Source organism: Buteo buteo, chromosome 2, assembly GCF_964188355.1.
Source record: "Buteo buteo chromosome 2, bButBut1.hap1.1, whole genome shotgun sequence".
Lineage (NCBI taxonomy): Eukaryota > Metazoa > Chordata > Aves > Accipitriformes > Accipitridae > Buteo > Buteo buteo.
The window spans coordinates 29,040,181-29,063,820 of record NC_134172.1 but is presented as its reverse complement, the minus strand read 5'-3'; the positions used below and the strand labels follow the sequence as shown (position 1 = coordinate 29,063,820).

The window sequence follows — 23,640 nt, the reverse complement described above, 5'->3', positions numbered from 1 at the left end:
TATTTTTTTGATTAAATATTGGACCTCTGCCAAAAAATCTGCTTCAGTCAAAACCATGTTTTCCTGATGTGTTTTTGAAATGCCCAAATTATTAATAAATTTTTTAATCTGTAACTGAAACATTTCAATGCTTAATCACATAGCAGTCCAGGGACCCGATTCATCCCAGTGATGAAGCCTGAGTCCTCACTTTTGCAGCGCTATGTGAAGGACCTCTCCATTCTGCACGGCCACCGAGGCACCGAGGGATGTCCTCCCTGATAGGCAATGCCTGTCCAGAGGCTGGGTGCTGACCTTCTGCTGGGCATCTGCACAAAACTCCCTCAAGGCATGTCGTGATTCCTTAAGACTTACCACTGGCATACTTTCTCTCACCCCAATTTTTTACTTAACACTGTGACAGTACAATTCTACTCTGAAGCCTGCCGTTAGATAGAGCAAATATAAATTGCATGCAGAATGCTGAGAGCTACCTAAATGACAGCCCTCTTTTAGATATCCTGTTTGTGTCTGACCCCTCAGAGGATTTAAAGAGCAGAAGGAAAATCTGAGGCAAACAGCTCAGGAAGACCTTTTTTTTTTTTTTTAAAGTTGTCTTTTATTATTGTAATTGCTAATGCAATTACCACCTTTGAGACACACTCATGGTCCTGGCAGACTCACAGACCATCGGGTCAGAATTCAGTTCTAGCCTACAAATGATAATGTACTAATCTCACATCTCTGATCTAGCCAGTGCTGCAGCATCAACATGGACAAGCTGAAGAGGTGTGACTGGCAAAAAGTGATGGGTAAAGATGCACATTGTCTAGAAGTGAGTTTCTTAATGTAAAAGTTCAGTTATTTAAAATGGGAAAACACTCGTGCTCCCAGGCTGACGCTGCCCCTTTAATAAAATGGCTTGGTCTCCTACTCAGCCCTGGCTAAGTGCCTGACTATCTCAGTTTAAATTTTGGGCAACAGCAATAATGGACCATAAAGGATCTAGATGCAAGGTAGAGCCATTTACAAGTGGATAGGCTGTTTATTTACAGATTGCTTTATTTTTGTAAACAAAACATATATTCCAGTATGACCTACTGGACATATTTTCTACACTGACAGTTTATTCAACCCACAATTTGCTTTTTTAATGCCTTCAAAGGTAAGGGAATTAGTTATTTCCTTTTCATTTTTAGAGGACTGCACTTATGGTTTCTGTATGTGTAACCGCTTGGTGGACTTGAAAAGAGAATTTAGGAAGGATGTTTAAATTTAATATATTGTCTTTGTTACTAATGATATTTAAAATGAATTATTGTAAATTACAGGCTTTTTTTGTAAATCAGTTTTAATGGAGTTCAGTTTTCTCTAGAAATATGTTGTATCACTGAGTTAAATGTTGTAATGTTAATTTTATTAGTGTATATTGTCATTATAATAGAACATTGTCTTTATGGAAAATATTGCATACATTCTGTTACAGCCATGTAACATTAATAATACATTCATGTATTGAATTTCATTACTAAGCCATTGTTTCTTAGAAGAATAAGTTGTTCATACTGATGCTCCAGACTTAGGTAATATATCTGCATCCCAAAACACCCAGATCTTTGTTTATTCCTAACAGTTAGGGATTTCTAGAAACAAACTATATTCTATGTTTTCTATAATATTTCTGCTAATCTAATATAATTAGTTTAATAGCAAAGTATGTTAATAGCAATAGGCATTAGTAACATTTTCTTTTACCCTTCTTTGTTAGATGTTCAAATGAAAGCTAAAGATAGCACTGGCTTTTTTTAAGAAAAAAAAAGGAGCACTGTGTTTGTTCTACCCATATTTCTTCTCTAATAAAACAGGTTCTAATATACATGTGAGCTATAGTTGGGCTTGTACTGGCTGCTATGCTTAAATCACTACCCAGTGACTTTTCATAATTGTTTTTATATGTTGTCTCTAGAATTCTACTTCCCACAAATATGTATTCTGTATGTAAAGTATCTGTATTTATTTATTTGCATCTATTAATGAAGTATTCACAGGTGTTTTTTTACTTTTAACAGGAAGGAAAAGTCGTCTAATTTGGGATCAAAGTCACTATGTGGAAAAAACATTTTTTCTTTTGCTTTTTAATTCTGGCTGTGACAACAAACCAGATAGTATATGGGCAAAACAGAAAGAAAGGAAAGAATTCTTATTCTTTCGTGCAAAAAGATGAAGGTAAAACCATTTACTTAAAATTTCTGATTGACCGTGTTGTATGTCTCCACTTATTTCAGGATAATTAGCTAGTAATTGACAACTTATCTATGCATTTATAAAATGTAATTTGATTTGTTTATCAGGCTTGGAAAATACTGTGGTGACATTTACTTGGTCGTGGACTTCAGTTTGATCTATGATTTTCATTGACACACATATCTCTTAAGATAAATGATAAGGAGCCTAATTTTTAGTTTGCAATTGCATGTGGAAAATTTTGTATACAAAATCAACTAAAATGCTGAAACAATCCCATCTAGACCCTAATTTGAAATTTTTTGTCTGTAGACTGTATTTAATAATACTGGTATGAATTAAAGTAACTTACATTTAGTTACTTCAGTAGAATTTCTTGGCAATTACAGTGAAATTCATCCTTAGAATTTTTACTGGAAAGACAGAGGAATCCTTGGGGAAATGATTTGCAGATTGGGATTGTTGCAGAGAATTATCTGAAATCTGTTGTGCAGCTGTGCCCATCATTCACAGATTTAACTTTCTTGTTCCATTACAGGTGATACGTGCCTCATTGATATAGTCTTTATCTTGGACAGTTCAGAAAGTGCCAAAAATCAGTTGTTTGATATACAGAAGATTTTTGTTCAAAATTTAACTGACAGCATTTTCCAGATGAAGCCAGTTAAATCTCAGAAGTATAATGTCAAACTAGCAAGTATGCAGTTCAGCAGCACAGTCAGCATTGATCATCCCTTTACAGCCTGGAAAAATTTGCAGAATTTTAAAGAGAAAGTCAAGTCTCTGGGCTTTATTGGCCACGGCACCTACTCCTATTATGCAATTTCCAATGCCACACAGCTGTTTAAAACTGAAGGTCGTAAGAGAAGTGTGAAAGTGGCTTTTTTGATGACTGATGGTGTGGATCATCCAAACAGCCCTAATGTCCAGAGTATAACCACAGCAGCTAGGAGTCTTGGAATACATTTTTCTACCATTGGCCTTTCTAAGAAAAATGTCCAAGAAGAAAAATTGCGTGTGATATCTGGTGATTCATCCTCTAAGCATATCTTATGCCTGGATGATGAGAACCTGATAGTTGATGTAGCGCTGGAACTGGTAAGTAATGCTGGTGTTAACCTTGTCAGTGTCTAGCCATGGCAGATTTTGGTGAACTTTGATAAGTAAGTCCTGAAGATAGTGCAGAGGTTTTTGTGGTGCATGTCTCTGCTACGTCAGGAGTCAGGACAGAGGGAGCTTCCTCCTCTCTCGGCCGCTCTCCAAGGAGTTGTGTGCTTGGACAATAACAGCTCAGCTGCACTGTTCACTGATGGAGGCACAGGGTATTTCCCAGCACACAGAGCATGTCTCTGAGTGTATGATAATACTCCAGAAGGTAACTTGTTCTCATGCATAAGGCTGATAAAATCACTGAGTCCTTCCCCCATATATTGTTAGTAGGGCCTTCCATAGTAAGACCTTTCATTAGGAAGCCTTTTCATATTCCCTTTGTGTGCATTGTTCCTTAATATCGTCTATTTAGCTGTCCCATTACATGTCATTTTTTTTCTGATCATTATGGGTCACATGAAGTAGCCACCTATTCCTACCGAAGAACCCTTTTTCATATGAGTAGTTCCACAGACTGGTTCTTACTACTGTGAGGAAGGAATGAAGGATGAAGGTATTCACATTCTTTACCATTTGCCTTGGAAATTTTGTAAACTAGAAAGGAAAAATGGTTAAATTAGTACTCTGTTAAGTTAAATTAAATCTATATGAAAGTAATATTTTTCTTTCTTTTCTTTTCAGGAAGCCTTGTTACAGAAGCAGGTAGGTTTTTTGAGTTTTGTGTGTTTTGATTACTCTTACCAGATCTCCTGAAGTCTGCTGCTTCTATAATGCAACAATACTCCAGTATTAATCAACTTTCCTTCCCTGAGTAAAGTTTCCAAATATGGTTGCTTTTATTTTAGCTTTCATCCATTTCTTCCATCCCTTCTCCTGAGAAATCTGCAACTTCTGTTCATTAGTGAGTAGTATCAACAGTAAGACATAAAGCACACGTCCTACCAGACTGGAATAGGACTAGTACAACACATGCAAGTTCATTAGTGGTCTCGTTAGAAAATGATAGCAGTGTCAAAATGGTCCAAAAATTATATAAGGTGTCACGGTACTATATGCTATGTATATGCTACCTTAAACGTTTTTAGTTACAGTAGTAACAGATTTATTTTTTTTATATAAATAAATCAAGCAACTGATTTTGATTGGGCCATACAGAAGTGTAATGTTGATTATGTAATAAATATATATATTAGAAGATCATTTATTTCCTGTTATTCTACTGTTATGTTTTCTGGTCTGTGGCTAGGCAAAAATAGAGTTTCTGCTTTAAAAATCTGAAATAATATGTTTGAAAAACGTTCTCAATGTTTCTATTAACCTCGTAGTGTATGCGGAAGAACTGTTGGTGTGAAAAGGGAGTAAAAGGAGACAAAGGTGATTCTGTAAGTATGCATTCATTTGAAAAGCCTCCAGAATCTGAATTTTAATCATTAAGATCAACGTTGCACAGTATTTTGATTGGTTACTATGTCTGTAAAAAGCAAGACATTAGCTGTGCATGTACTGCAAAAAGAAGTGATGTGTCATAGCATATCACTGTGAAAGGCCACTGTTATAAGCGCTCAGGAAAAAATCTATCCATAATCACATACTATCTTGGAAATATATTTATATTATTGGGTAATAAAACACTGTGGATAATTAGGTACATGATTTTGAAGCCCAAATAAAAAAAGTCTTGAATCTTGCAATGGGAAAGGAAAGGTCCCTTAGCCAAAGGTTTGCTTCCACCAGCAGCTTCTATTTGTGTAAGGGATAAAGGTTCAAAAGATTGAGGGTGATGGCATATATGAAGAAAGGTCTAAAACTCTGCCTCTGACACTGTCTTTTCTCTTGTGACACCTCAACATGTAACTGTTTCTTGGCTCTGGTAACGAAGAGAAAAGTGGGAGTTCAGACAGTGTGTGACCTCTCTGATCCCTTTTGTATCTTTAATAGCTCCCCCAGAGACAACCATGGTCAATACAGAGTTTTTTGCCTTTCTCCCTAGACACTAAGCAAGTGGTCAACCGTATGTGTAGCAGGTTATGACAGCAGGGCCTCTCATCCAGTCCCTTGGCTCTGGATAATGTGCATCTGGAACTAAACCCCCTGTTTCCAATTTAAAATTTAAGAGTTATTTTGTCCAAAATTATTAGATGTAACCTATTAGATATATATTTTTTTATATATACACATATACACCAAGCTTTCTAGTCCCCATCTTCATGATCCTCCAAACAGGAATAATGGTGTAGTAATTTTTTACTTTGGGGCTGCTGGATGTTGACACTTAGCTGTTCTGTGCACAGGGTTATTTTAAGCAAAGAAGATCAGATAGTGGTGGGTAACTCTGACAAATGGGGAAGGGGAACCATGTATGTTTTCTGTGACACCTTCCTGGTTAGATTTTCAAATGCTCTGTAGAAAATGTATTTATCGTTGAATATTGATTTTAAAAAAATCACAGATGCCTTATAATACCATATTTTTTTTAGCTAAGTGAAAGTAGTGTCACATGTGCCATACCTGAGTCAGTGTGGATTTCTACCTAAGCTTATTCCAGAATGATTTTGGCCTGCCCCAAAGATAAAGTCTTAGAGAAACTGGAGAATTTTATCCTCACAATAGCAATAACATTTTCCTGCTTTGTTTCAGGGCAGTCCTGGTAACAGAGGGGAAAAAGGTGAGCCAGGACCAAAAGGAAAAAAGGTAAAGTGAATTTAAAAAAAAAAGGCAAATTTCTATCTAGTTTTATTCAAACCATGGAAGTGAATATAGCAAAAGAAAAGTATGTTAAAATATGATTTAAAAGATTGACTTTTGCTATGAGAGGTTTATAGTTAGCTGCTTTAGAAGTGAGAGAGAAAACTTTGAAACTCATCATCTACCAAGTTAACATGGCCTGTCATTCCAGTTTTTCTCTGACAGCAGAGGTCTCTGAATCTAGCTAAAGGCTCTCTAAGCTCCACAAAGCTTTCCAACAGTACACAAATCTCTTGAGCAAAGCAGCTTGCTCTGACTATGATTTTAGTCATCTAATAACAGTAGCTGAGTTTTATATGTTAATGTTTATATGTTAATGTTAATGTTCACACAGGAATTATGTGTCCTTGATTGTGGGAGGAAGAAGTGTGGATGTTTGTAAATAGGAAAAGCAACTTCTGCTCCTTAAACAGTGTTCTTGGTTTTAGTGTAATAGTGATAAATAAAAGGGCAACACATATTTCAGTTGTATTCCTTTGCTTCCAATAGGGCGATCCTCAAAAAGGAGAACAGGGAGAAAAAGGTGAAGAGGTATGTGACTACTACAGTGCTAACTCATATTTGGTGTTTTCAAATTATCTTCCAGATCCTGATTCACAGTTTAGTTCCACTGAACTGAAAATGTGTTTTCCATTTTTCACACATCTACTTTATTCAATTATTTAGAGCACCTGAACTAAATTCTCATTTAGAGAAGCATCTATACTGAGAGAAACCATGTGCTTAAGTATAGAGGTGGGATGCTACTGACAAAAGGAACTTTTGAAGTTAGGTGATTTTGTATTGACTTGCATTAGACTTATCCCAAAGATAGAACTGAAAATGTCATCACTAAAAACACCTATATAGTTCTCCAATGGCTTCTGACATCTGATATTTCTCAGCTTGAATTCTTGTTGATTCACAGTAGAAAGATTAACACTACTCTATGCATAAGATCAATTCAGTTTAAAAGTCCTATTTAAATGGTAGCGTATATCAGCTAAGAGGCTGGCAAACTGAGTGGCATATTTACAGCTAATATTATGAGGAAAAATACACATCTAAATTTGCAGAGAATTATATGTTAAATGATTCCAGAGAGATACTTTATTGTTGTGAGTAATTAAACTTCTGAAACTTATTTACCGGGGGGGGGGGTGTCCTACTTCAATTAGCAGTATGTTATGCCTTTGTTTCTGTTTTATGATTTTTTTCCCGCTTTTTTTTTTTAATTTTTGAATAGGGAGCTCCTGGCTACAAGGGAGACAAGGTAAGATTTTTATAGAGTAGAAGTACTCTGAAAATAGATTGTCAATAGCTGACAGTGTATGTGAAAGAATGGAAAGAAGAGCCTATCTTGTCTTCTTGTCATGAGAGCTCCTAATGCAATCCCTAGAAGTAAATTCATCATTTATGTAAAAGCTTGCAGACTGTCTTGTTGGAATTAAAAAAAAAAAAAAGTAATCTGAAAAGAAAAATGACAATGACTAGAAATAAAGCTTCTGAATGGAAAAAGAAAGCTGAGGTTGAATAAGAGGTTAAGTAGAAAGAACATGGAATTGTTTACTACAAACACAAATAGATGTGGCAATCATTAGCTTTCAAAAAACTTACCACAAGGAAGTTTACTTCTAAGCTAATTATAAATTGCAAGGGCTAATGCTTAATCAAAAAAAATCTCAAGATAGGCTCTCCAAGAAGCTCAAAAAATTATACACTTCAATGACTTGCAAGATTCTAGAGCTGAAATTTATGTTGAAAACTAGACCATCATAGCCAGAGCAGAAACAGAGATAATACCATTTTGACTTTGCTTGGTTTGAACACTTATCTCTCTACATTGTTAATAAAAGCAGTGCCTCTCTGAATCTTCGTATTCATTAGAAAAATGCTTCAGTCAATTTTATGGAAACATTTAATGGAAATGGGGAAAGTAGACTCATATGTCTACTTTTCATATGTCTATTGATATGTTAAATCATCAGTGAAACACATTAGTAACTATGTTCATTCCATTTGTACAATCTCACAGTTGTTATTCAGGAAAATCTCAGACATCACAGTAATGAAATCAGAATATAGAGACGATTCTGGAGGCAGCGCAGCAAGGTGGAAAAATACAGCAAAGCTTATTAGATAGTGAATGTATTATCCTCTTACAATGCAAGTTGGAAATTTCATAGGCATTCTCAGAGAGAAAAAGTGTCTTAAGTAGAGCAGACCATATCTTCTACAGACCATATCTAATGATGCCACTCTCAGGTCTTCAGAACCTACTAAACCTCTTGTGCTACTGCACTGCTTGCACAGTCTTTAAGGCATGTAGTGTAATCAGAACATCCTGTTTAGCTGTTAACCTTTTGATTTCTTACAAAGGGTGAAAGAGGAGAATGTGGATCTCCAGGAATAAAAGGGGAAAGAGTAAGTATAATTTTTATTTGAACTGTTTCACATTGATGAAGATACTAGAAAGTCGTGTAACATATTCATAAACATAGCTTGTAAAGATTATTGTAAATTTGGAACATCTTATAATTCCCTGGTAGCAGGGATACATTCATAGTAGAAATATGATTCATAGAAACTGGACCCACAGTTAACCATATTCTTTTTTTCCATTTCACAGGAGAAGTGTAGTCACTTACCTAAACCAAAAGCTGTCCCAACCAATGCCAAGCCCTGCTTACAAAGAACTGTGACCATGTTACAGAGTTCACCAGATTTTTTTTCCTTAAAATGTTAATTTTAATTCAAGTGTATAAAGTTATATTACAGTAGAAGCAGGTTCTTACACAACCTGAACAACTTTCAGGTCTACCAGCACATCTGTGCTGAGACACATTCACACTTCATCTAGTCCTCCCCTTCTTTTAACCTGAAGTGCAGAAATGTTACAAGTGAATATAGATTTTTACCTGGTTTTTACACTCTGAAAGATGGAAGAATAATGTACTCCTGAGTGAGATAATCATGTATCTTGGTATCTTGAGTTCATGTAAGCAGGTTTGTATGACTACTACAAACCACTGATTTATAGTTAGGGTTGTTAAGTACTACCAACTAGATTGCAATTGATCATTCTATTAAAGTACATTTCTTCAGTTTTAACATCCATATTATCTTACCTTTATCGAAGACCAATTTGAAAAGTTTGTGATTCCTGGAACCTGTTATTTAATGATAAATTCCAGGTAGGAATTAGGAAATATTCAAAGCAGCAGTATTTGTTGCAAAGAAAAAAGGGCATTATACTATAATAAAAATCTAAAGGCTGAGAATATCTTGTGAGATGCTGGGGTTCAAAATGGCAGCAAGTGAGTCAGAAACGGCTGAAATATCAAAAAAAAAAAGGAGAAAGAGTTGCATCTCTCGGAGGAATAAAGACAGATCATAACTTCTTTATCCAGGCAGTATGTGAGAAATAGCATGAGGTTATGTGAAATGGCTACTGAGATAAAAGGAAGCTATTCAGAAGCTGACAAAGTACATAATCAAAGCAGCAAAGAAATATGGATGTAGAAAACATATCCCAGGGCTGCCGGAAATTTGCTTGTTTCATTTCTGTTGAGGACAGTAATGAAAAAAAGTTTGACATCTGCAGAGGATCAGAGATTATAATGGATTATGGACTCCAAGAACTTCGTGAACAAAGGAAAATTACACTCACTTCCAGCATTCCCAGCTTCACATTTACAAATGCAGCAGATAGATAGAACAAAATGGTTTGGATTTTTTTTTGATGAAAGTAGTCTATGCTGGACAAAATCATCAGAAATAGAACATACATGGCCAAATATAGGAGAAATATATTCAATATTCCAAGGTGGGTTTTTAATTGCAGTGATGGGTATTGAAGCATAATGGGCAGTAGTGTTGTCTGATTTGAAAATGTTGCATTTTCCCCCCCACCGGTTTCCAATCTCACTAATCAGAGTGAATCCAGCAGAGGTTTTGATGCTGCGAATCTTAGTTTCTACAACAGCTGTTCAGGCTTGAAACTCAGATAGTTTGTGTTTGGCTTTGAAATCAAAACTGACTCCAATCATATGTGTGTATTCTACCAAAAGTAGCTGTCATGGCATCAGCATATTGTTGTTTGTGCCATCCATTGCTTGTGTAGTTTTGTAAATGGGCTAGAACTGAGCGGGGTTAACTGCTTTCTTTGGTAGCTGATGCTTGGCCTGGAAGCAAATGCCAGGGAGTACAGAACTGTTAAAAAATTCTGAATCTGAATCGGTAGGGGAAGACAGTCAATGGGGTGTGGCTGCATAGGTATCCCTGCTAAATTCTTAAAGGCTATTCGAAGTGTGACACATGCCTTGAAAAATGCAGCAGTCTGCCCCTGCCTCTGTGTGTGGAGATGTTGCTAATTAAAAGAGAAGAAAGAGAAAGAAAAGACCAGCAGCCTATTTGCTGAAAGCTATTTTTGCTTTAGAAATAAATTAAAACTGAGTATTGAGTCAACTGGAAGTGAAATCCCATAGAATATGTATTCTGGTGACCAAAGAAAAACAGTGCAGCAGAAAGATTTGTGAACAAATACAGTGGCCGTAACTGATAAGAACTCATTAAATGGAGGAGTGACAGCTAATGGAATAAAAATACAGCATTTTACTTTTTTTGGATGTGTTTTTTAATGGTTTTTGCAAACTATTAGTGTGATTCTGCCATGCTACTGATCAGCAGTTTGAGTTAGTGAGACAAAGTTACCTGAAGTTATTCTGGTATAAGCACTGCAGCATTTTTTTTAAGAATTCTGTATCTGATATACCTTTAGAAATTGAATTTAAAGACCTGTAGCAAATAACAATTAGTTAATCAAATAGCTAATATGTTAAGTAGCCATCCACAATGTTAGTTGTATATGAAAAATATTTTAACCAAATATTGAGAATGGGATGTAACAGTCAATCACTGAATGCAGAATGAGAACAGCAGTACTCTGGAGAGAGAATAAACTCTCTAGAAAATGCTTGAACAGAGATACAAGTCATTAGATGTACACTGCAGTTTTCAATACTTCAAAGCAGGTAATTGGAATTTCCTATTAATCTGATAATTGAATCTTATTTTTCCTCAGGGTTTGGAAGGTCCTTCTGGCCCTAGGGGACCTCGGGGACCTCAGGTGAGGGAACTAAAAGCTACCAAATAAAAAGAAAACACATTATAGTCTGTAAGTTTCTTCTACATACAACCTGTCAACTCTGTGGAGAGCAGCACAATTGGTGCATGAGGCACTGAGACAGCAAAGCCTGGCAAATCTTTTTTCTTTTGGAAATAATTTTCAAAGAAAAAATCTTGGCTGTGGCTGCTGCTTAAAGCTATTCAGATGTGCGTGGCCCACTTGGGCTCTCCAACTGCAGGGCTCTCCAACTGCAGAGCTCTCCTCTTACCCTTAGAGTATAGTCATGTCCTGTCATACCCCTACTTGCTAAATTCCACTTACATTACATGGCAGCATCTGCCTGTATCATGGAAAGCTGTACACAGTCCTCCTGAAGTACAAGGCAGCCAGAGAGACTGAAATTTGTTGGAGAGACTAAAATCTGCAGTAATTATTTAAAAAACTGAGAAATGAGTCAGAGAAAGTCTCAATGTTATTAGGAGCAGAGATTGTTACCACTCTCAGATCAGTGATCATTTATTTGTTACCTCTGTCCAGATTGTTGTCTTCTCTCTTTGCAGTTGCTGAAAAGGGTTATTGCTGTCTTTGTGTTTCTTACAGCCTGTGTAATTTCCATTTAAAAATTGGTACTAGACTTGTAAAAAGAGCTGCTGTATAGAGTAGAGATCTCAAGAAGTTATATGAGTCTCTTAGTAGATTCACTGGGGATGTGGAATGATGACAGCCAGCACTTGCTCACTCACTTCTGTACTGAGCCTGTTTCTGTGTTATATGAAAGAAAACGTAATGAGGGCATAATAGAGTCAAAGAAATTTATTACATGTTATTAAGATGTGAACATTTAGTCCTAAATGCCTTTTTCAATGTTTTAAAATTATGTTTTTCTGCTTTACTTTTGCTTGGCAATGGACATGTAATAGTGCTACAAATTTTTTAATTTATTATTTTATGCTCCAGTAATTCTGTCTGGTAAGCAATTAGTAAAGATGTGATCTGTGCCCCAAAAGATGACACTTATATATTCTTGTTTATTAAAAACTGGAAACACATGGAGTCTAAGAGATTTTTGGCCAATTTTGACAGGAATTAATGAAACAAATCAGATCACCAGCATTTCCCTAAATAAATTCAAATCATCATGCAGTATATGTTCAGTTTTCCACACTGTGTAAAATACCAGCTGCTCTTGCAAGTCAAGCCATCTCTAAATTCTCATACAATGACATAACCTGATTATTTTAAGGCAAAATCAATTTTTTTTCTTTTCATATACAGCATCATTGCAATTACTCCTGCATTATCCCAGTTTTGAGCTTAATGTTACATACCATCATATAGTACAATGGTCTACATTCAGTTTAGGTTTGAAAGGCTCACTACAAAAAAAAAAAATCCTAACTGCTGGAGAACAGAAACAGTTGAATGTATCACTATACAAGAGGACTAATCAATGGTTTACAAGGATTTACAGTAATTCTGAGCTATGAGAACTAAGTAATTACGATGGGAACTACAACCCGCTTAATGACTAAAAGGAAGATAGCGTGCAGTGAGCTTGAGAATGATTTACCTTAACTTAGGTATTTATATTAACAGATCATATTATGTATTTCTATTAGCACACCCTGCCTCAACGACATTGCCATTTTACTGCTGGGACATTTGTTGATCTCACATCATGATCATCATTTTTGCCTCAGGAAGAATAGCTTATAAAAATGTGATTTTTCAAAGTCTCTTTCAGAAATGCTTTTCAAGTACTAGGAGATTTTAAAGAAATCTTTTGTTTCTTTAAATGACACCAAGATACTAAGAATAAAGTAGTGTTTGCTTCTTTTGAAACAAACAAAACTGCAAGATTCCTTTTAGTAAATAGTACTCAATTAAAATGCATAAACCAAGGAGTAAGGCCATGTAACTGTGAGTTTGTGCACAATACAGCACTTGGGACATCACTGTACTCTTATGAGACAGTCATTCCCTAGTTTGTAAAGTTACAATTTTGGCATAACTTGGAACACTATATTCATTTCATTCACTGTTTCCCCCCTAGTATTTGATTTGTGGTTGTATAACTGTTACTTATGTGTGTAATTGCATTTTTACATGCTTTATGCAAAAGCTGCAAAAGGAAAGGAAAGAATAATAAATATTTTTTTTCTGACTGGAATTCCATGGGAGGTACAAAATCACAAATATTCCAAAATTTTCATATCTGTTTGTGGGCCAAAATGCAGTATTGTGGAGGATTTATAGCTATTAATATCTATAGTTATGAATCATGGTAGCTGAAAGGGATTATTTTTGTTTCTTTTTGAATAGTCATGTGTTTCTTGTAGTTTAGCATATTTAAGAAAGGGAATGAACACACTCAGCACATTTTTGTGTCAGCAATGAAACCAATACATTTAGATTTGGGCTAGTTTGTGTCTTTTTATAAGCACTGTTCAGGCCACATTCAAAAGAAACTTTACGTGCATCTTCAAAGGCAACTCATTCTATACTTTGACTTTCATACAGGGTATCAGTGGACCTCCAGGTGAGCCAGGCCCAAAAGGCATTCAAGGAAGCAAGGTAAGATGTAGTTGTGTATGTGTAGATGTTATTTATATAGGGAGAGAGGGTGTAGAATCTTTGTACTCTACTATCCTTTTTCCTCAGTAGTTTTTTGTAATGGTGTCCTTTGCACAACAATAAAGTACACCACCTGCTTGGTGTGCCATAGTGTCGTCACGTTATGAAGGCTTTGTGTCATTGACACATACAGCAGGTTCTTCGTCTGGGTCTCCAAGAGCATTTTGTAGGGCCACAATAGGGTGCTACCTGCCTAGAGCCACAGTGCTTAGATCGGAATTTAAATCACCTGAATATGTGTCTTGGCTTCTGCCTTCACTTGGGAAGTTTTTTCTAGAATATTTTTGACTAAAATGCCTTGTGTTGAAAGATTTAAAGTAATTCTAGATGGTAGTTACAAAATATTTAGATTGAGTATTTAAAGTAATTTTTAATTGCTTGTATACTGTAAAAACTCAAGACAGCTTTGAAAATGGTAGAGGTGTAGGATTTGATAACGATTAATGCCTTAGTTATATTTAAAATAGATCATTCAGAGTTAATGACTACAGCTTGTCAAGCAAAATCAGTTGGATAAAATATCTGAATAATTTAGGCAGTCTTATGGTTTGCAAACCTTTGGGAAATTGCTTTATGTGAATACAGTTGTCTTGCCCATGGGACAGCTATTAATATCATTGTTCAGTACAGAAGGATCTTTCTGGTATCAGTTTGAAAATGTACAGTCTAATGACAAAGACTTTCTACCACAGGATTACTGTTAGGCTGGTTAATGCAATGCCATATCTAAGTTATACAAGGCAACTAAATTCACCAAAGCAATTTGCAAAAGATGCAATATTTGAACACTCATGTTTTGTTTCTTAGGCAACAATTTCATCTGAAGATTCACAGAAATAAATTTAAATATGGAAAATGTTTTTGGTACAAAGTTTGGAATACTGGTATCCATCATGATTTTCCTCTTTCTGACAAAAGCTTTTTCATACTTCTTATTTCTTCATCTTCTCAACAAAATGCTTGATTAGGAAAGCTGCTACAGAATATTTCAGAAGTAGGGAAAGAAAGAGGATGATGGGTCTGAAAGAAGCTATTCATACATGTGGTGGAAAAGTCATCCATCTAACTTCAGCACAGCAAATGACAATAATTTTTTTATCTGTAATTTCACACTGATGAGTCCAAGACAGTGCTACCAGATACTTTTATTATACACTAAACTGTATTTGTTGAATGTTGTTCATCCTCCTGTCAGTCTCTTCACACACTTTCATGTCTGTAAAATACATGTAGCTCTCTCTAGAATTCATCTGCCGGGATATAATATTTATGGTCTCTTGTTATACTTTAGCTGCAGATTTTCAGTATGAATAAGAAGGAAAATTCCCTCTTTTTTCTCTGCAACCTGCTGTTTAAAGTCTATAGTCAAGGTCTTTCCAGGCTCAGACATCTATCATCATAAAAATATTGCCAGACAAGTTTAATTAATACACTTAGGTAATTATACTTAAAGAGTATAGCAGAAACTTATGTATGTTTAGAGGTTATCTCTTGTCCATACCTAGCACCAAAGCTAACCTTTGGAATTTTGGGGCTTATTTGAGATGAGTGAAAAATTTTTTCATGATCAGTACAGATAATCGGTGGTTGTTTATAGCTTAATAAACACCCATTCAGCTAGTAAAGGTCAAGGCCTTTTTTGGTTCAGACACATAGCAGTCTTTCCAATATCTTTTGTCCTTACAGAAGGATTATTCAATTGCTCTTTTAAAATTAGTTTTCATGACACATAATACAATATCTCTGAAAAGTGGTAGTTATTTATAACTGCCTTGGATAAAATAAATAAGTCTATTCTTAGTGTAGTTACTTATACCCATGGCCTTTCTGTGCTAATACTTTCTACTTTTTGAGCTGAACTAGTGACTTCACCCCGGTTTAGCAGAGCTAAAGGCAGTTGCATGGCATTAGTATTGATGTGACATAACACAGAACACGGCCGCTGAACGCTTTTATTCATTGTTAGTGGGCCATGTTGAGGTTTGAAAGAGAAGATTCAGTGCCTCAGAATATAAACTCCGGAACAAGCTCAGCCTACAGATGTCTTGGATCTCATTTGTGAATTCTACAGTTCGCTGATATCTGGCCAGCTCAGTCCATCCCACACCTCTGTAAGGCAGTGCCGTACCCGTTTTTTCGCTTTGCAGCACCAAGTGCAGCTGGGGACAGTGTCATCTGCGTGCTGCCTGGGTGCCGCGAGCTCTGGCAGCTCCCAGCGGGAGAGGGTTGGTGGCATTGCAATTTCAGCTAGTTTCATCTGACTTGTCTGAAGCGAGGGAGCACGGAGTCCAGAAACATTGTCCAAGAAATTACTTAAAAGAACTTCTCATATCTTTCTTCTTCTGTTGTTCATATGCATTTTCTTATTCTCTCTTAAGCTGCTGGCTAATCTATCAGTGTGAAGTCTTACTGGCTGCACAATACTCTACTTCCATCCCTTTTCATGATACCACCTTATCATATTGCCAGTAATGAGTTGAATCTCTCTCAAAGTCCCACTGCCTGCATTGACTGGCTTTCCACTTGCTACAACAGGAACTCGGCCAACCTGTTTCCATGTAGACACCTAAGTTTAGGAGTGATCATACGGAGCTGAATCACATCCTTAACCCCAAACTCTTTCTGATGCACTTCACAATCAGTCATTATTTTAATAACCTCTTTAACATACAAGCAAACTTTGTCACTTTACTTTCACCCTCTTTCCGAGTCATGTATGAATATGTCGAACAACCTATATCCTGCACAGAATGCAGCTCAGCATGTCATTAACTAAAACCAGTTTTTGCAATTAAGCAAACTTTAAAAGAAATCTTCTCAATTTGAATTTCTGCAGAGTTATAACATCTCAAAACCACCTAAATAGTTTTATTACCATATATACAAACCTTCTCCATAAAGAGGCTGAGGCATTTAAAATGACAAATTTGAACTCCACTTCTATAAAAATAAAAATACATGTTCACTCATCTTGTATTATTTTCAGTTTACCTGATTAAATATATAGCCAAATGCTGAACTTGCATTTAACAGTAAACCTACAACACAGTATAAAACAATAACTTTAAGAGAAAAACCTTAGAGACTAACAGAACATTTCACTCAAACACAGGAGTTGGGAAGTGTCTATTTTTACTGTGTATCCCCTGTCTTCTGAAGCAGTTATCTTGGTCCTGTTCCCCAAGCATGTCCTGAGCAAAGAATCAGGATTATTCTGTTTGTTTTCTGTTTTACTGACTTTCTATTGCCTATTGTCAATGTTTCAATAGAAAGATGTTAAATTTACAAAAGAAAAATTACATTTTTAAAGCCAAATTCTACGTTATTTTCTCTCTCTCTCACTAACTTAAAATACCAAGAAAAAATAGCGTTCACAGCTGCGCTTTATATTTTCTTAGTCGTTTGCTTCACTTTAAGGCATTCTTAAGCTTCATCAGCCACCACATATTATCTGCATTGTAACATGAAACAAAAACTTGAATCAGAGTATACCATATACCTCAGCTATAAAACATGTGAAGAAAATTACAAAAACCCTATGGGAAAAAAATTGGTAGTTCTTTTAAGTTGTCACAGACAATTAATTAATTGAATTTGCAGAACATCAGTTTATAACTCTGGGTCTAAGGTAGAGACACTCAACTCTTGTCAAACTGCAGCTTATAGGAGCAAGGAACTCAGGTTTTGTGTTCCTTTCCTCACTAAGAATGCAAGGGTGGCCCACAATATGATTTTGCTAGCTGATGCAACCATTTCCAAAAACCCAGAAGACACTATCTCACTTAGAGAAAGACTAAAAGTACCAGAAACGAAAGTCAGCAAAGAGAAATGCCATGCTGCTCTTTGTTCTGCTCCAGTAGTATTCCATAGTCCTGCCTAGATGGCCAGGAATTGGCTAGATGGCTGGTTAATAGGTGGTTTGGGGTTTAAATCAGTTGTGGTTGCTTTTGCTTGGTTTGTTTCTCAAAGATCACATTGAAGTTATTACAGGAAGCCATAGGCTTTCAAAAGGGGACACAGGACATAAAGTCAGTATTCTCTATTGATAAAGACAAAAGATTTACTTGCTCTGTAAATGTAATATATTCTATCATAAGTGTTAGTGTTCAGAAACATCCAGTGAGAATCCCATCTCTCTTCCAACATTCCCAGTAACCTGTTTTCTGTCATTTTCATACTTAGGTTCTACATTATCTCTTCACTCCATTGGTTAATACAGTAAAATAGTGTCCTAACTGGCTATTGCATTTACTTTTGTTGGATTTACTTATTACCACATACATTATGTGGTTATGTTGTCATTAGAAGACAGCTTTGCCCTTCAATAGCAATGAAAAACAGGAAAAATGCAAATATTCTAACACAAAAGGACTTCATGCATCTCAGTTTCCTCTCTAAAAAGGAAATGGAATCACCATGATTTTTCTGGAAAAAAAGAGTTGTAAGAAGGAATTTAATGCCCTTTATTTTGGTCAAGCAAACTTCTCAGCTCTAATGTTCTGCTGCTCACATTTTTGCAAAGCTGAAGTACCTCATTGGGGTCAACAATGTAAAATGTGCACATCCGCTTTCCCCTAGTGTTCTTGGTGTTAGACAAAAAAATGAATTTTTGTTGCGGGTGATGTACTTCACTTGCAAGAGCAGCAACAACATATTTTATTATTATTATTATTATTAGACAGTGAGTTAACAAAGTTCAACGGTAAATGTGACAGTGGTTTAACAAGATTCGATGGCAAAGTACACCTGACTATTTACTGCATAGAGGACAGAGTCAGATGAAACTGTCAGTGAGACCCTCCTGTTGAGTCATGAGGTTCAGAAAGGACCCCCTTGCATTCTAAACTCCTCAGTGTGGAGTTTAGGTGTGGCTGGATCCAGACTTAGTCCCAGACTTGGTCAACGGTTTATGTCTAAAGGATTATATATGCACAATCACACCTTTATATCACTTAGCTAAGAGTTCAAAGTTTAGCACACTTATTCCCAATTCACTTACTGAGTATCTGATGCAACAAGGATTCTCTCAACCTCGAGGAGTAACCCTGAGAGGCGTCCCTACTCAAGGGGAGATCCTGGCGTGCAGCCCACTGCCGTGCAAGAGAGCTCAACGGGCCCTGGGCTGTCCACTATTTATGGAGTAAGATGATTGATTTATAGTCATAGTTGTATACCAGCCATATTTCAGTTGGCGCATGCTCAACTAGCCCTCAGCTATTGTGTTGTTATCTGTCTTCCCCGAATCCACTTTGAGCTGGATGCAGCCATCATGACCAGATCCATCCATTACGATCACCACTGGTGGTTACCACTTGAGTAGGGTTACGGGAAATAAAGGTCAGGTTGGGGGTTGGGGGACCATACCATCACAATTTTCAACATGCATACATCTATTAATTTATGCAAAATAGTAGGTATTATTTTGTCTGTTTTCATTAATTTATTAAAAAATGCTTAACTAATATTTATTTTTAAAAAACCCCAACAACGTATTCAATACAATAGCACCAGTAAGGTTCCATAAGGGTGTTTATAGTCAAAGTAATTTTGGAAACGTGTTTGTTAGTGAGGGGAATAATCATGACTTTTTGCAAATTTCAGTGGACAATTTACAAACAGAATGATATGGTTACAGACTGGGGCATAAAATCAGGAAGTGGGCATGACCTGTGTTCCACTCATAAAGAACTGATGAACAGGGAGTACTTATGGGTATCATTTCAGAAGTGACACTGGGTTTGTTTGCTTAAACTCTTAGACCAGCTACTAGAAATAAAGTACACATTCTAGAAACCATGATATATTCATGGAAAGACTGTAAACAACACATTCTTAAAAGCCACTGCTATAGTAAGACCTCTCTGGAAAATTTCATATGCATAGTAAGATTCTGAATTAGAGTCTCAAGTTGTATGAACAGACATGTATTCAAACTTTTAAAGAAACAGTTAAGTTTGAATGTGGGTATTCAAAGCAGTTATTCCTGTAAAAACATCTTGGCATAGTCCTGTGAAAAATCCGTCATTGCGTATTTCCCTGGAAATGTGTCCCAGAATGAACTGCTAAGGGATGCTGCTGCTTTTCTGATGACTTATAAATTCTTTCCTTACTTATGTAGCAAGTTACATCTTTCCCAGGAGGCTGAAAAATCCAATTTCCCTGTAAAGAAGTATAGTTCCTAGGTACCTCAACTAGCTTAGAAATACAAAATATCAATAATATCTGTTAAAATGTCTATACCTAGTTGCACTGTTGTTGCCAATGTTTACTTTAAAGATAAAATCATTATATTTGAAGGATTATTTTTTATTATGGTTTAATCATTATGGCATTATAGACTGAGATACAGAGTCTTTGTGTTCCTTACAGGATGTATGTGCTTTCTTAAAAGTAAAGAAATTATTTATATTGGCACTAGCTGGTACTCGTCATAACATTACAAACTATTTTGGGGGAGGGTAGACTGTTGAGTATGTTCCAAGCTTAAAAGCGTACACTTTTAATATGCAAAAAAAATTAAGTTCAGATCAAGTGTAATTTTCCTTCACTTTGCTCTAGCTGATATTAGATGCCACCTGAAGGAAAATCCCAATAGGGCGAAAAAAACCAATTTGAGCAGAGTGTTAGATAAAGAAAATAATTACAAAGAAGCTACTTTGAAAAGCAGAGTTTTCCTTCTACGTGTAGAGATAATGATATTATTGCCAGCACTTTATGGTTTTAATAAATTCCACATTACGTGTAGCACGAAGACCATAGAATATAAAAGCCAGGCTTACTAATAGCCATATGAAGTTGGAAATATATAGTCTTTAAAACAGATTGAATAGTTTAAGTTTCCAAGTTTTACATGTTGTCTGGTAGAAAGTAGGGTTTCTTTCTGCATTAATATTCAGGCATCCTCTGCTATCAGTGAGAAAACATTCAACAGAACAAAATTTTCATGCTACCCTACATGCTTTTTATCATAGGGACTGTTTACACTGCCTACACCAGTACCTACTAGTACAGCTGCTGTGAGACAGATTACGTGACACCAGTCATTGGAAAGAAAACTGTGTAATGTTTTTGTCATGGTTAAAAAAAGAGCTTTTGGGAAAACATTATCTTCAGTAGGACTCCCATCTGCATTCAATGCAGCACATATGTTAACATAGCTCTATCATATGGGTGAACTTGCAAAGGAGCAAATGATTTGCAATAGGAAGCATGCCTCAGAGTTACTGTCCTTGGGAAGTTCTGGCAGGGGCTGTCAGAAGTCGATACAAAACACAATGTCCGTTTGGATGACAGGACAAAAAACTTGGAAGATGCTTTCCAAACCCAACAAAGAGGTTTGGTTTATTGTTTCAACTGAGAGATAAGCCTCTATTTATCAAACGTCATTTTTCAGAATGGAACAAGTTCCTACACCATTTCAGAGGTTTAGTTTTGACAAATGGAGCCAATGTGCTTAGTGGCATTTGCTGTGCCCAGAGTAGCCTGCTTACAGATAGTGGTGCTAAGTGCTGTTGAATTACTATTTTTTTTATCTGATGGGGTTTTTTAATATATTTTCAACTTTGTATATCTTTTGCATTCATTCTGTGGAGCATGCTAGTACATCATGGCACAATAGAGATCCCAGGCTGCCTTCTCCATGAAAGAAATGAGGGCGGTGAATTTGAACAGCTCATATTTAGCATACTGCCTGGCCTTACAGCAGCCTGTGCCTGTTTCTTTCTCACTGAGGCAACTCTTCCTTGAAGTGGGGAATTCTATCCCTAACTAGACTGTCTCCAGGCCCTGAAGCTACATGGAGCTGTATCTGTTAATGTAGCTTGTCAAATGGAGAGCTATTGAAGTAAGAGTTGGTCGTGAGGTAAGGGAGCCTATAGACTGAAAGGCAAAGCTTCTTGGGTGCCAGGCTGGTGTGCTTGGCTTAACATTCTTCCAGAACCCATGCTTTGTGCATCTTGACCAGCTTTGCAAGGAGCACAACTGTGGCTAAAAGTGGCAGAAGTATCTCTGTCCTTGAGGGAGCATCCATGCATGGAAATTTGCTTGCAAAACTTTCTACTGAAACTTTAATACAACAGTTTTACTTGTATAGCTCCCATGGGTATGATTTTGCCCTAGAAGCAGAGCACACCATGGGGCTGTGCGTGTGTAATTACAGCACTGTGGCTTTGCTGATACCATTCTGCCAGTGCATTTCTACATACTGATGCATAATCAGAAGCTGAACTTCCATTGATGCTTAGATACTTGTGACCTGTTGGCATGAATGAAATTCAGTAGCCTAAATTACTACCATTGGAAATGAAATGGAAGCTTCTAAGTCTCTAAAACCCTTCTGAAAATGTTGCTTTTAGTATATATTATTTTCTAAAGAAATAGTATAAAACGTTTTCTTACATATTCCCCCTATTTCTTGTCTAAACAGAATCAGCCCCAAAAGCCCTGAAATTCAGCTAACTGTTGGCTTAGAAGAAAACAGTACTTAAAACAGAGTTTGTAAAGAGAATTAAAGAGGAGACAAGTACGAGCTTTGGTTGTATTATTCTTGGCCTTCCCTAAATTTCCTGCTGATGGGAAACACTTAATAAAAATTATTTTTGATCAGCTGATTTTAAAAGGACAGTTTGTTCAATGCCAAATTAATCCCATTGAGGAACTGGAAGTCTACAAGATAGGCTATTTGTGGAATTTTTGTTGTTGTTGTGGTTGGTTTTTGATCAGTTTCAAAACAAACACAGGAGGAAAAAAAATCTATGAACCAAAAAGGTCAGTTTCTAATTGGCTTTATATCAATAAGAATTGCATCATTTATGATAATCTAGATACACATCAACCAAGTTGTGACTCTCGGCCAAAGGCTTTATGAAAATATTATTAGGAAACCCAAACAATAAGGTCTACCTAGGAATACAGTAAACTTCTTTGCTATATTCTGTATTTTGGCAACAGCCACATGCACGGAATCCACATTAAAGCAATTTCAGTGTTGCTAATACCCTACCAGTGTGCTATGTGGAGATACACGTGCTATTCTGCTGAGTTATACCAGCTTTCTCTGATTTTTCTCTGCCTTTTAAGACTTACCTCCTATTGATGCTGTATTAATTTATTAGATTATGAAGGTGTGCTATAAAATCTTGTATTTTGAATAAGCATTAAACTTCATAGCTGCTCTTCAAATTATCATATTTTCCCATAATGGAATGAATTTAAGACTAGGCGTCAAGTTCCACTTTATTCTAGGTTTAAAGCTGCAGTAGTAGCACTCCAAGTGCATAGTTAGCAGAAATTAAGCTTCAAGGATGATCTGTTTATTTATTTTCACTGTATATTCCCATTCTTGCCTCTTAGCTTCATCCTTCGACAGATTACAGACTGGTAGATTTCTGGAGAAATATCTGGCTTTGAAGTTGTTTTTTACACTTCTATTGACCTCTCAAGTGCAAAAATCTCATTAAAAGGTTTCAGAACTCAGCATATAAAATTTTGTGGTATGTACAAAATTTCAACCCCCCAAATACAAATACCTCCCCAGAAAATACACACATTTTGATAAAAAGCCTTTTTAATAATCTTGTGGCTACATTGGCTTTGTTAGAAACATATTAAACACACAAGAGAATTAGGACCTGCAGTTAAAGATAGCAGTAGGAACAACAGTTGTGATACGCAGTTTTGCTATGGGAAGAACCTTGAGTGCAATGTTTAAAGCATAAACACTGCTTAATTTCCAAACGCCCATATTTCTAGCAAGAAAAAAATGTGAGGAAGCATGAAATTATTGGATAAAGTCAGGACCAAAGATATGACAAAGAATAAAT

The 23,640-nt window shown here is 36.2% G+C and overlaps 1 protein-coding gene across 1 annotated transcript in view; it reads left to right on the top strand.

Annotated features, from left to right (window-relative positions):
• Positions 1–943: 943 nt before the first annotated feature.
• The window catches only part of COL28A1 (collagen type XXVIII alpha 1 chain), a 72,399-nt gene continuing 49,702 nt past the window's right edge, over positions 944–23,640 (top strand). The window contains exons 1-11 of the mRNA XM_075049761.1: positions 944–1,144; positions 2,049–2,205; positions 2,762–3,321; positions 4,015–4,035; positions 4,659–4,715; positions 5,971–6,024; positions 6,568–6,609; positions 7,304–7,330; positions 8,437–8,481; positions 11,141–11,185; positions 13,706–13,759. Of these exons, the coding sequence (XP_074905862.1) occupies positions 2,085–2,205; positions 2,762–3,321; positions 4,015–4,035; positions 4,659–4,715; positions 5,971–6,024; positions 6,568–6,609; positions 7,304–7,330; positions 8,437–8,481; positions 11,141–11,185; positions 13,706–13,759 (1,026 nt within the window). The 5' untranslated portion in view covers positions 944–1,144; positions 2,049–2,084. The remainder of the gene's footprint in view (positions 1,145–2,048; positions 2,206–2,761; positions 3,322–4,014; positions 4,036–4,658; positions 4,716–5,970; positions 6,025–6,567; positions 6,610–7,303; positions 7,331–8,436; positions 8,482–11,140; positions 11,186–13,705; positions 13,760–23,640) is intronic.